The 15,259-nt window shown below is 35.9% G+C and overlaps 1 protein-coding gene across 1 annotated transcript; it reads right to left on the minus strand.

Moving 5' to 3' along the window:
- Positions 1–387: 387 nt before the first annotated feature.
- LOC108989818 (pyruvate dehydrogenase E1 component subunit alpha-1, mitochondrial-like) lies at positions 388–6,774 on the minus strand. Its single transcript, XM_018963572.2, has 8 exons — positions 5,904–6,774; positions 5,710–5,789; positions 2,320–2,397; positions 1,717–1,812; positions 1,542–1,613; positions 1,343–1,396; positions 1,132–1,197; positions 388–856 (listed from the first exon to the last, which is right to left on the minus strand). The coding sequence occupies exons 1-8, from the start codon at positions 6,613–6,615 to the stop codon at positions 812–814; spliced, it is 1,203 nt and encodes a 400-aa protein (XP_018819117.1). The 5' UTR covers positions 6,616–6,774; the 3' UTR covers positions 388–811.
- Between the last annotated feature and the right edge of the window lie 8,485 nt (positions 6,775–15,259).

Below are 15,259 nucleotides of genomic sequence, written 5' to 3' on the forward strand. Positions count from 1 at the left end.
TCAATTCACATTGCAGCAAATCTAGTGTTCCATAAGCGTACCAAACATATTGAACTAGATTATCACCTTATTCGAGACAAAATAATTGACGGTTCAATCACCACAGCTCATCTCCCTTCTCATCTACAATGTGCAGACCTTCTCACCAAGGCACTTCCATCCTATCTGCTGCAAGCTCACTTAGGCAAGATGAGAATTGTATATTTATTGAGATTGTGAACTTTCTGGTTAAAAAAGAGAAAAAAAAAACCTTCAAAGCCCTTTTTTCACAATTCGGTTTTAACAGACTGCTTTTGGCAGTTCACGAGACAGATCTCACGGAATTACATGAAATAAAATACATGAACGACCAATGCCGGTAGTTCATTTTCTTTTATTAAAAACAAATTATGAATACAAGATGTTCCATTATAAATAAATATAGGAGGGCAGCGTGAAAACAATCTCACAACCCGAAACCACCTCCGAAACTGAACAACGCTACCGGAGATCAGAAACGAGTGGCTTATGCAGGAAAAACTCATCATCCTTCAATGTTTATATTCAGATATTCAGAAGCATGGGAATATTAAAATCAATCACAAAAATCACAGATTGTAAGCTATCCAAAAATAGAACGCAGAATGTAACAATTCTGCCAAAGCTTCACAGGAATCAGTTTCCTATACAAACAAAAGAGTTGACTTCAAAGTCGGAGAGACGACCATCTAATATTCAAACCTTTTTATTGTTGTAATTAAGTGGGTTTGGTTTATCTGGGTAGGAAAAGGGTGTTCAAGGGATTTTGGCAACTTTCTGCATATTCGTCAACTTATGGAAGCAACGCTCTGACTTCTTTCCTATCTGGTCCAAATGCCTGCAACAACCAAAATTAATAAAAAATCAATCAATATCACAAGTAGAAAAAGATAGATCAGGTTGAATGTATAGCTTCCTTCATAAATACATGATCCAGTAGGCAGTTTCTAAAGATAAGAATTCCACTCGATTCCAAGTGATAAATCAAGTGGTAAAGGAGGGTAACACGAATTACATCTTAATTAAGTCACGTTTCATTGGAAGGAAAAAAACAACGGAACACCGAAAAAACAAAGTGAGAACATAAACAGAGACTATGGAAACAAACAGTACCTCAACTCCTAAACCTTTCACATACACATTGGTAAAGAGTTCATAAGGTTCTGGCATTGGACTTTCCTGGAAATATTGGAAGGACAATGAAATAATCCACCATCAGAAATTTGATAATATTAAATAATATTTCTCTATAAATTGCAAAAGATATGAACAGTCCAGATATTAATAAGAACAAGAACTTTGAAACAATTAAGACTAATTGTACCTTGGCTTGAGCAATGGCTACGTCAACTTCTTTTCTTATTTCCTTCTCCATATCCTGCAGAGGGGAGAAAATAGCATTCAGCCGTGTTCCATCCGTTAGACTTGTCGGGATTAATCCCAACATCCAAGGGGGAGAACAGCATTCAAAATCAACTAAAAATCATGCAAATCCAATTACAAATTCAAGGGTGATAAATTACCTTTAGCTCCTTTTCAGTAGCTAGATCATGAGATAATAACAGTTTTCTCACTCTTTCAACCGGATCACGCTCCTAGAATCATGTTGGTAAAAACAAAACTGTTATGCATGTATTCTTCTTAATAAAATCAAGAGATGCCTCCCTTTGGCGAAAGGAGTATTAGGTATGGATCAACCTGTCTCACACCAGAAATCTCATCACGAGTGCGGTAGGTGCTTCCAGGATCAGACATGGAATGACCATGGTACCTGTAGGTGTCCATTTCAAGAATCTGAACACAAGCATTTAGAAGAACAAATCAATCGATGTTGATAATAAATTGTAAAATGAAACAAATGTTGCATAATTAAACCAAAAAGATACATTGAGAAACTCTCACTCCCAAGCAACACTTGTAGTACATCCAACAGTCACCATTATATAATTCAAAAGGACCTATTGGAAGCCCTAGGACAAGGGACGCCAATCACTAAGTTTATCCAGCAGCACGCATGTGCAGAAAATTCAATCATGTTACATCTGCACTGAATTCAAAGGGTATATTCCCTAAGTAAATATCACATTTTTTTTTATTATTAAGGGTGTTCAGGATAACAGCATATGACAGCCCTATATATAGCATGACTTGAGAAACTCATGCAGTCAACCCCAAGTAACAATGTTTAATAGCTTTGTTGTGCACTGGCAATTAAGTGGAAAGATCCAACTCCTATCAACAATAGTTTGCAAACCTAACTTCAAAAGACATAATACCAGAACAACTCAATAAATAACTCACAAGGGGGCCATTCTTCAAAGCATGCTCCTTGGCAAATTTGCAGGCCTGTTTCACTGCAAGGACATCCATGCCATCTACCTGTTAAATATATAAAATATTTGAGGACCATTAGCAATATTTCAATTCGTAAAAAAGGCAAGATAGCGATCCCCAAAATTTAAAAAGTCTCTTCCATTAGTCTAGCCTGCAATTATTTCTCCATGAAAAGAACGTGGTTGAAACACCCCCTCCCTCTAGAGAGTCTGGGGACAATGGTCTTTTCTTTCCAAAAAGAGAGAGCTTGAGGCGAGAAATTTTTATCATGCACTGCACCCTGTGGTCGGAAACTCTATATCTTTGCAAGGCATTTAGCAAAACAAAATCCCATTATAGATGGCACTTTGTATGGACAGTGGTGCTAGGAAAGGATCCTTACTATGGACAATTTGCGGAGAAGTATTAGTAATAGATTAATGTTGCATGTGTGAGAAGAGCAGAGAAACAATCGATTGCTTATTGCTGCACTGCAAAGTATCTAGAATAGAATGGACCTTGGTTTTACATCTCTATTGCCTTGATTGGGTGATGCCCCTTTGCAATCTTAATAAAATTGACTTGGTTTTTCCCTCCAAAAGACACTAATTATATTGGTACTCAAATCACCTATAAAAATTAAAATTATATTGGTACTCAAACCACCAACTCTGTAATGAACAAATATATTTTCAATGGAGATATAAGGCATAAATATCTTAAACATATTTCATAAAGTTCACTAGGAAACATGCATGCCTGCAAGAAAAAACAATTTTTTTTTTTTTTATAAGTAAAATCACTTATGGCAAAAACAAAGCAAGAAAAAGCATAATATCCAGGTATTCACCACATGGGCCATAAGCCCTATAACTAACCAAGAGAAGTTCAAGATACATCCGGGTTCATGCTACAAGAGAACTAGTTAATATTACAATTAGATCCCTTTGGAACCATTATAAGGACAAGAACTTTATCTTCTTGGGCAGTCTGATCTCATACGCTAACCTTTTATACTCAATCTAGGGCATCACAACCTCCCCCTTAAATCTTGATGTCCTCGTCAAGCCACTCCATTATAGGTGGCACAGCTCAAGTCCCACACTTCTAACTTTGATCGACTTTGATACCATTTGTTACAACTAAGGAAAAGCTCAAATCGCATCTAGGCTTATACTCCAAAAAGACTAGTCAAGATTACAATTGGAGTTCCTTTGAATCATTATAGAAGACAATAACTTCTCATTCTCAAGGAACATGGAATCCCATTCACCACCTTATTATACTCAGTTTGTGGTATTTTACATAGGCAATAACAAATATTAGAGATTCAATCTCTTATTATTATTTTAAAGTGAATTATCTAGCTTTTACGCTAAACAATCTATAACACATACATTATAAGCTAACTTGCCGTTAAATGCCTCAGAAGAACTAAAAAACGCCTTCTTAAAAATCCAAGTTCTATTTGAGACTCTAAATAATTATTGTAGAAGGCAAGCAGTCCTCGCTGAGATTATATTAGGGAATGCGGGATCCAATACACCACCCTTCTATACTCAATCCAAGTAGTACAACCTCCACCCTTAAATCTCTTATGTCCTCATCAAGTCATTCAATTATATTTGGCACTACACAAGTCTCATGCTTCTCTCTAAGATTGACTACGATAACATGTGTAGCAACCTAAGGAAAGCTCAAGCCACATATGGGCTTACACTCCAAACAGACAAGTCAAGGTTATAGGTGGAGTTCCTTGGAATCATTCTAAAAGGCCAAAACTTCTTCCTCCCAGACAATGTGTAATCTCCATTCACCACCCTCCTATACTCAATCATGGGTTTTACATAAACAATAACAAGTCTTAAGTTACGGTCTCTTATTAATATTAATATTATTATTATTATTATTATTATTATTATTATTATTATTATTATTATTATCATTATTATCATTATCATTATCATTATCATTATCATTATCATTATCATTATCATCGGTTTCATATTAATTGTGTGACAAAATATGATAAAATTGAGGATGAAAGGTTATATTCTTCTTTTTAAAAACAAGTTCATTTTTTGGTCGGTCTCTTATTATTATTTCAAACTTAATTATCTAGATTGATGCTCTTACTACCACATGTTGATTTCCTATAAAAATAGAAAGGGGAGAAAGAAGCCATTTTTTTGTTGTGTGTGTGTGTGTGGGGTGGGGGGGCGTTGCTGTTGAAGAAAAATAATTTTGATGAATAAAAAAAATGAAAAAACATCACAGGTACAAGTTACTGGAGGAAATCCTTATATGTGCTTTACCATAAGCTAGCAGCCTTCAGCAGAGCCAACTATCAAGATGAGAATTTTTATTTTATTTTTATAAGTAAGAATCTTTATTGAATAGAATGAAACTAGGCAATGCCCAAATACACATGAAGTATACAAAGTGAGACACCTAATTACATCCTAGTGAGCTGAAAAGAAGAAAAACCATCAAGATTAGAATTGTAAAAGATGTCCTATAATACTTGTATGAAACAAATAACCCATTTATACGTCCTAGAAAACACTGATTGTGTGCCACAAATGTGTGCAACCATCCAAAATCTATACTTACAGCAAGCAATTTCAGAGGGGAGGAAATCACATTCCTTCAAGGTCAGAAGCATTTCACCTTTTTCTGGTTCAAATTTCAATTGTTCCTTTCTTTTCCAAGATGATATCTTAAAGGAAAAGAAAAATGACAAAAAAGAAAGAAAAACGAAGCTGAAAATGTTGAACATGTGGTATATCCTGATCTTGAACATGAAACTCAAACATTATAGCATCCACATATTTAACATCGAAGCAGATTAACTAAATCTAAAATGCACATATATGCAGCCTGGAAGCATTCCCATAGTGTGTTCATAGGCAAGAATCAACCTGGATAGCAAAGAAAAAGAAACTGCATCCTTCAATTCAGTCTTACCTAATCAGGTAATGGGGCTCCAAGCAAAACAGTAGAGAACTGATGTATTCCATAGGCTTAGCCATTGAAATAATAACACAATTGAAGATCTAGAAAAGTGCTCAACTACAATGACCCGCAGGTCAGTAGTCTTTGGAGTTTTCAAACACATAATGGGAAGACAAAAGTCTCAATATTATAACATCACAGTGATCTAATATTTTGTCGGCAAGAAGTTACTACCTAAAGAACAGAAAAATAAAAAAAAATCCATTTTTCACTAATCACAGAAATTTCATCTCTGAAATAAGGTAGTACAACATAAGCTGAAAGAGAAGACAATAACATAATCCACAAAGTTTTACTTTTACTAATAAAAAAAAAGATCCAAAATTCAATGCACCAACAGAGTAGACCATAAATCAAACTGACCTTCAATCCAGGAACATAATCCCCACGCTTGTAGTAGGCCGGACTCTTTGCTGCTCTCCACTCCGCCGTTCCCATACCATCTGCAATTACCAAACACACCCTTAAATCACACAGAAAATACAAAACCACATAGATAAATAGTAACTCAAGTTTAAAATAAAATCATCTTTACCCTAACTCTACCATTTCCTTACAATGATTGTTCTCGCAGACCAAAATCGCCGGTAGATCCCAAAGCGCGGCTATATTTAAGGCCTCGAACAGCTGGCCCTGATTAGCCGCACCGTCACCGTACAACGCGAACGCCACAGTCCCGTCCTTAGAGTACTTCTGCGCGAAGGCCAAGCCAACACCCAGTGGTACCTGAGCCCCGACGATACCGTGACCACCATAAAACCCAGCCTCCTTCTTATAAAAGTGCATAGAGCCTCCCTTACCTTTGGAGCATCCGCCCTGGCGGCCCATGAGCTCGGAAAATATTTCGAGGAGGGTCCCACCGCGGGAGAGGAAGATGCAGTGGTCGCGATAGGCGGTGATGATGCTATCCTTCTTCGTGATTGCGGTCTCCATGCCGACGGCCACGGCTTCCTGCCCGTCGTAGAGGTGGCAGAACCCGCGGATCAGCTTGGCCTTGTAGAGCGAGTCAGCGGCGATCTCCATGCGCCGCATCGTCGCCATGTCGCGGAAGAAGGTGAGGAGCTCCTTCGGGGTGGTGTCCACGGAGCGCGAAGGCGGCTCGCATTGATGGGCGGTAAATGGGATGGAGGTTTCGATGGTGAGGGTTCTGGTGTCGTCGGCGGCAGAGGAGATCGGACGGCGGAAAGACGGGGTGCAGGATAAGGCGGCGGAGAGGGGCTTCAGGAGATTGGAGCGAGACGATGAAGAGGCTAAGTACGATAGGGCCATCTCAACCGTTGGATCGCTCAGGCCAGTCAGCCGTACGCTCGAGAAGCTCCAGAAGAGTATGTGGGTTTGGTGATCAGGAAGAGTCTGGGGAAGAGACTTTGGGCATAAAAATGAGACTGGGACAGACTATATGATTCCCCACTACAAATATTTTAATATATATATATATATATATATATATATATATGTGTAGTTTATAATTTTAATATATTATATATACATCTTGTTTGGTCATTTTACTAACTAAAATCTAAAATATTTAAGTTATATTTAGATAATTAAAATGAGTTAAGTTAAAATGATAAAATATTATTAAAATATTATTTTTTTAATATTATTATTATTTTATAAATTAATAAAATTAAATTGTTTATTATATTTTATATTAAAATTTAAAAAAATTATAATGATGAGTTGAGATGAATTTAGGAACCGAATATTTGAGAAAATTATGATTATTAATATTACTTAAAAGTTAGTTTCTTACTCATATATAATATTTTTTCTTAGTTTATTTATTTATTTATTATTATTATTTCTTACTTTTTAAAAACAAAATTAAAAGTTAATAATAGTGTAGTACGGAGAATTTTTTTAATTATATGAAAAAAAAATATCCAGATAAGTTAATATTTATCGTATCTTATCTTTATTCTATTCTAAAAATCTGATAATAATTATGACAAAATTTCTAACTCCTTTCTTCTTACAATAACAATTTAAAATGGAAAAAAAAGTGAATTATAAGAATAAAGCTACCTTAGAACCACTAATATAATAAATAATAAATAATAATAAAAAAGAATAGGAGCATGAAATTGACTTACTGATCGTGATGGAACACATCTCCTTGCTATATAAGAAAAGAATAATATTAGTGAATTATGTAAAATTGTACAAAATTTCATGCATTAAAATAAGAAGAGAGTGGAATGTTGAGAGATGGAATGAAGACGGGATATTAAAAGTCCAACGTTGAATACTCAAAAGGTTTGGCCATTCTTCGGTTTGTACGAAGGAAAATGTGATCAACGTGTGGAGGTAGGTAGGTGCCGTCTACTCCAAATTAATCTAATCAATAACCGAGACTCACAGGGTAGATAGTACCATCTATTGCATCTCAACTTAAATTGCTGCGGACACAGCTGCTTGTCCCCTAAAAAAACTAGACTAGAAGCGGAGATTAGACAACTTAAAAACTAGGTTCGAAGAGGAGCTGCCATTCGGGCCGCCGTATGAATTATTCAAGCAAGGGGATAGGATGGGATTCGAGTTTGACTTGTCTATGATGTCCAACAACAATTAATTAAACGGGTACCCCTTCATCCCTTTTTTCTTTTTTGTGGTTCTGTTTGTTTTTTCATTTATAGTAAGGCAAAATACATATATGTTGTTCTTCGGAGTCAGGTGACCACCACGCGTCCCACTGTAAGATTCCCAAAATGTCGATCATTCAGACGAACGAAGAATCTCGTCAAACTGAACGGAGCGTGAGCCACACAAGCGGCCCAAAGTGCACGTGTGACATCCACGCGCCACCGTAAAGAGAGCTCTATCGTCGCCACACGCGGTTTTTTTGGGACCAGGGTCATTGGTTTCTTCATACTTGACGTTTTGCCTTACTTCCAGGGTGACGCGTGTCCCACGCGCCACCACGGTCTCAATGTTTGCATTTTTTATTTTCTCTAAAGTTGAAAATACGGATCTACAGCTTTTCAAGCTGTAAATCGCTATTTTCTCATGTATCTTTTACGTTTTCTGTTATTTCTTTTGTTTTACATTAATATAATAAAAAAAAATGCATAGTCTCTTAGATTTTTGTCCATAGAGTGTATCCTCTACTTCGTCTTAGACAGAGTGTGAAGTTGTTTAATTATATCTTAGGACAGGATATGAGGTTTGTTAAATCTATCTTAGAACAGAGTGTTGTCTTTTAGACGGTTTGTCTGTAGAGAGTAGGGGTGTAAATTCAAACCGAAAAACTGAAAAACCGGACCGGTTTTACCGGTTTTGAACCGGTCCGGTCCGGAACTGGTTTCTAAAATGTAAAAACCGGCCGGTTCCGGTTTCGGGATTTTTTGGACCGGACCGGACCGGTTGATTAAAAAAAAATAAAAAATAATATTTTTATATATAAGTTTTATATAAAATATTTTATATATATTAAATATTAATATATATAAGTTTTATATATAATGTATAATTATAAATTTTTATGTGAAATTTTATATATAACATATATATTCATATATGAAATAATTTCTTATTATAATTTATAAATTATTACATAAAATGTTAATACTAAATCACTAAAAGTTTATAACTAATACTAATATATAACTTATAACTATACCAATAGTCTAATATTAATACTATTATATAGTCTAATATATTAATAAAAGTATAAAACAATTTTTTTTAAATCAAAATTTTTTTTTTTTATAAACAAATTTTTAATGATAAATTGTGAAATTTACATTTTAAAAAAATCAGAAAACCGGATCAGACCGGACCGGAAACTGGTAAAACCGGAAGTACCGGTTTAGGAGGGTAATCGGTATGTAATCGGTTTTGAAAAATATAAAACCGGTACATACCGGTTCGGTCCTACATTTTATCCAAAACCGGACCGGACCGGTCCAATTACACCCCTAGTAGAGAGTTATAGCAATGAACTAGACCATATCAGTCACGAAGAAATTTGTGTATTGGTGAGCTTTAAAAGCAGTAGTTGGCTTGTATTCTGTATGTTTCAGGTCAAAGGTTTAATGTCCCGTTATGAATAATTGAAGTTCTTTCTACCCTAAAAAAAAAAACTTAAATTACTGCGCTCTCGAGCTATTGGCATTAGAGTTGAAAGAAAAAAAAAATGATAAACATAAAATTTTAATCTTTAACATGAATATTAATATTAAGTTATTAATATAAACCTACGTTTGATGTGTATATATATTATATCAAAGATAAATACATTTTATGACATAATAAATTATAATATATATTCTTTTTTATAAATACATTTCTACACATTTGATCATATACACTCATATAAAAAGTGTATAGTGTAACTTATATAGGGTATAGGAGTATAGTTAAATTTAATACTATAGTAGTATGTGTTAATTAATATAATTATTATAAAATAATGTATGTATACTATAATATAAATAGAATAATAATTTTAATACATGTAACACTAACATATATGATAATATGATTCTTGTAAATAATGTATGTATACCATAATCGTTTTACTACGATTATTATTTTTTGTTGCATGTTATTTTCATATCTAGACAACGTTTTTTGTTAATTTCTTGATTTGTTGTTCCAAGCTTGACTTCTTAAGCACTCGACCTTGCTAGTACATCGAGAAAACTGGACCGAAACTGGTAAAACTAGAAATACCAATTTTTTAGATGAATTGATCTGATATCAGTTCTTTAATTCTCAAAATCAATGTATACCAGTTCTGTTCTAAAATACTTTTAAAACCAGATCGAATTGGACCCATTACATCCCTAACTACCACTACAAGAGTACATGCTAATCCGTACTCGAAATCAATAAAGTACGTGTTGTGTATAAATTTTACTGAAAGGAAATATGTGTGGAAAGCTTCTTCTAAAGGGTGATGCAACGGGAACAAGATCCCAATGTCCAGAATTTCGAAGCTGAAATACCTAGCCCCTAACCCAAACCCCCTCCTAAAACTCCAACATCCAACTAAAATCTAGCAGTGAGTGACACTGAAAAAAAAAATGATGCTATGTGCTTTTAGAGAGTTTACAAAGATCTTATGATTTTTTTTCTAAGTTGTTACCCTAATTACAGTTTTTTGAGATGTTTTTCAAAAGCAAAACCAAAGAATTTTAGATACTTTTCAAAAGCCAAGCCAAAACCAAAGCTGTAGGAGTCAAATCAGCAACCTATAATTTAGCCTTGAGATAAGGCCAAAAATTAAGTTAAGAGATAAAACCAATAAGAGATAGGACAAATGGACTCAGACTCTTAAAAGGAAAGAGATTCAAATTCCTAAATTGAAAGACTTCACAAGACAATCACTCCAAAGAAATAGACCTCTATATATATAAGGAGATCCCCCACAAAATGAAGGAGCTCTCCACAAGCTATTTACACAGAAACTCTCTACGTCCAAACTCCACCACACATGGTGGCTCTAAAGGATATTCTCTAAATTTCTCCATTGTATTGTGCAATGTGTGAGGCCATGAGAGATTGTAAAAGCACTCATTATAGTGAATTTTGCCCCCAAACAACCCATGGGCGTAGACTTTATGCCGAATCACGTAAATCTCTGTGTCTCTCTTTATTTATTTCTATTTGCTTATTTGTTATTTATTTCATGGATGAATGCGGAGAGCACCATATTGATGCCCGAACCACCATCGTGAGCCGGAGATAATTATTTCCTCCATTTCGGCTCGTTATGCGATCGACATATTATTTGCACCGGAAATGAGAGAATGATGATTCCTCGGCCCGTGGGATCATCTCCAAATTATCAGATAAGATGTTTCAATTTTAATCTGTTATTTTCCTTTTTTATTTTCATTAACCATATGTAAAAAAAAAAAAAAATAGGTGGAGTGCATGGCACGCATTGTGCGGATGTGTCAAGACCCCAACGAAAGTAACCCACGACCAAGCTACCAACCATGTCATGGGCCAGCCAAGGCCAACTACGGGCCAACCCATGCCACGAGCCTATCATGGGGCCCACCCAAGACATATTTGAAAGGGGACATTTTAGGATTTTCTCTCCTATGTTATTACTTTAATAAGTCTTTTTGACATCTCATTTGTATCTTTTGGTTAATTTCCTTTGTGGACGGTTTGAGTTGTTCTTAACATTTTTTAGTACTTTTGCATTTAGGCTTCTTGGATGAAATTCATGAATTACAAGAAGAGGGATATCACCTTGCAATTCATGAATAGGTGGTGATTCCAGTATTATCTTACGAGTATTTCTCTATTTTCCATCCAAATATCTATCCTTGTTCATATATTTTCTTGCATGTTCATATATTTTCTTATACTTTCTCGCATACCAAACATATCCTAATCTCACCCTTTATATTCTTGATTCTTCACATTATCATCTTTTCTAAAAATAACCCTTCATTCATCACCAATTGCCATAGCCAAAAACCCTAGCCTCCATAAGCAAGTCCTATAATTTAGGACCCCAAACGCTATCTTCCATAAGCAACTCCTATAATCTAGGATCCAAATCCTATCTTTCATTCTTGAATCCTTAAATTCAAGGAACCAACCTTAGTCTCATCCAAACCACCAAATCCCTTCCATATTTGACCTAGCCGAAAATCCTAGCCAACCTAATCACCTCCTATATTTTAGGATATCATCTTCCATCTTCCAAACCCTAGCCTCACTTCACATCCAAACATTCTCTCCAAGGCTACACGGCTGAGGAACCCTCCTATTACTCCACTTGCTAGGGGTTCGAGGTCGAGCAACTCTCATGCTACACACCCATCACCAGAGTTACGCGGATGAGGCATCCTCTAGTTACACCCATTGCCATAATTACACGGTCGAGGCATCTTCTTGCTACAACCGCCTCACGCAGGTGTCTTTCGAAAACGAGTCGACAGATTCAGCAACCGCCTAAGTTGGATCCAGGAGGTCGACGGGCTCCTTGAGCACTTAAGCGCAGGTTACTACCAACAAAAACCAACAATAAAATGAGAACACTAACAAAAATTTATACCGAGGGGCAGAAAATCCACTACTATCAACAAATAGCAAAACGAGAACACCAACAACAATTTACACCAAGGAGGTAGAAAATTCACTACTACCAACAAAAGTTCACAAAAATACACACAAAAAACCAATCATGAAAATATGCACTCTTTGCCAATAATAAACAAGCTCTCGCGGCAACCATCTTCATATAGCTTCCAACATCTAAGTCTACCTCAACCGACACTATAATATCTTTATGGGAATCAACAAAAGAAGGTTGGGGACAAACTGAACTATCCTCCCCAATCACTGCGGAAGGTGGGGGAGGGCCTTCTCTAGTAGAACTTGATTCATCAGAAAGGATTGACTGAGACACGAACAGGGGGAATGTCAGAGCGAGCCTTTTTCTCTTTTCTATCCTTTGTGGTCGAAGATCCCCTCTTTTGCCCTCGAGAAAAAGATGGGGCACCCAAAAACTGGTGACCAAACATATGGCCCCAACCAAACGAAACAAAAAACCAGTGAATATATAATAGGCGCGTTAGTCAAAATCTCAATAGAAACACAAGCTAAACGTGTGTCAAATTACACGATACATATCACCACAAACTTGTTAATATTGGTGTGAGTTAAAAGAACGTTCGACCAAGTGAAACTATCGTTTTGTTCCACCCAAGCGTGCACCAGACGCAGACGAGCCTCCTCTCGGTCAGAAAGGATAATGGCGAAGTCACGATCGTCAAGAACAAGGCCCCGTGCCGCTCGAATTGGGTACTCACGGCGAGCAACCTCGCTCGAGAAAATTTCCAACCATCACCAAAAATAAATAAGAACTTCCTCTGCCACACTTTGGCATGAGAATAGCAATGCTCCAACCGCACGATGTCGTTACCAGTGCGAGATCGAAAGCTACATAAGTTCCCGTCTATGTGATGAACTCTGTGCATAAAAACAAACTCCCTTACTGTGAGATCTGGGTAGTCCTCACTAACAGGCTCCAGAACTTGCCTCCGGGCAATGTTGCAGCAAGCCATCAATATCCGATTGAGGGAGTAAGCCCCAAAAACTCGAGCAACAAGCCGACAGAACGGCAAGTAGAGTCCCATAAAAAATATTATAGAATACAATGCCACTTGAGTAACAAGACCCCTAGCATGAACTGTCCCCCATTGAGGTTCCGACAAACTCAGCACCACTGGGTTAGGGATCCATAATGGTTCCTCACAAAGACCAGTGACTCGCCCCAAAGACAAGGGGTGGCCCGCACCAATCCCCTTAATACGAGGAGGAGAATCGCGGAGTTGAAAAGATCTAGATCCACGAGGAATAGCACAAGAAGAGTTGTGAGAAGCCATTAATTGGAAGAAATCTGAAATACAATGAAGGATGACTGAAAATAAATGCTACAGAAAGGAGACGCACTAAAACAAAGAAAGGGGAAAATAACATAGGGGTAACTAATAGAGAATAACAGTTCAAGAAGGACAATGCTACTCAAAATGATGAGACTAACGATGACGAGAACGTGTCAGACACAAAAAGAAGAAAGGAAAAGGCGTAAAAACGAAACAATGCCATTTTCCCTCTTTGCGTATAGAGCCTGACATGATGGCGACCTAGGTAACGAAACAACGCCCAAGGGTAAAAGTCACATCACGCAAGCGTAATGAGACTTCATGGGAAAATTAGAGAGGCCGAAATCTCCTCCAGACCTCAAGGCCCACCTACACAGCTTAAAGGCCCATAGGCCCAAAAGAAAAAGCCCATGATAAGTCCCAAACATTGTATGAGCCACCCATTTAGAATCCATACATCACCTGTAAGAAAAGGATCCAACGGATTCCATATCAGTAAGGTAAATTCAAATACATCATTCGTGATCAAACAAGATCAGATAAGGAGAGAGATTCAAATCACTAACCCAAGCCTAATTCAAATAAGAAATAAGGTTGTTACGGAAACTAGAGCAAGCCCTCCCGACCCTGTTTATATGAGAGGAGATGCACTAGTCCGGTAAGTGAATGGGACCTAAGTTTGACACGTCCATACCACATAGTGTTTGACATTTTCCTAACAAAAGACAACATAAATGGAAAATTACTGTAATAATCCTTTGGGTTCGATCATATTTTCTAATTGGTCCTTTGGATAAAAAAAAAATAAACATGGAATCCATCTCGTAGGCTGATAGACACAGTAGTTGGTCATTGGCCATGTCATGATCAATCATGGGTAAACACGTATAACAACTATTCAGTTGGATTTTTTCTTTTAAAATATCCAAGCACATGTTACATCAACAATAAATATATATATAAAAAAACCAGATAAAAATAGAAAACATCTATAAACTAAAATAAAATACTTAATTTTAAAAAAAAGTGACTACAATTGCAGAAACACATAAAAATAATTAAAAAATAATACTTTGTTTATTATTTTTAAAAAAACTAGTGCTCTTGCCCGGTCTCACAAAATATCTTACATCTATGTGAGGATTAGCGCAATTTAGGACTTATTTAGTTATGAAATTTAATGAAATGATATGAAATATTTTTTAAAAAATAAAATAAAATATTATTAAAATATTATTTTTATTTTAAAATTTGAAATGTTTATTATATTTTATATAAAAATTTAATTTTTTTTTAATAATTATATATAATAAGATGAGATGAAATAATTTAATTTTATGTAACCAAATAAACCCATAATTTTTATCCTGTAAAAATTTTTATTGTGTAGTACGGATAAATGGTACAACTAAATAGAAAGTTTATAACTTTTTCAGTAAATAAATTTTTATAATAAAAATACATTTAAAAAAATAACAATATAGTTAAAATCCCATTGGGCCACTCACGAGGGACGTGATTGGGCCCCTGTGGTTGGCCTAAGCTCGGCTACAAGT

The sequence above is a fragment of the Juglans regia genome, chromosome 16, assembly GCF_001411555.2.
Source record: "Juglans regia cultivar Chandler chromosome 16, Walnut 2.0, whole genome shotgun sequence".
Classification (NCBI taxonomy): Eukaryota; Viridiplantae; Streptophyta; class Magnoliopsida; order Fagales; family Juglandaceae; genus Juglans; species Juglans regia.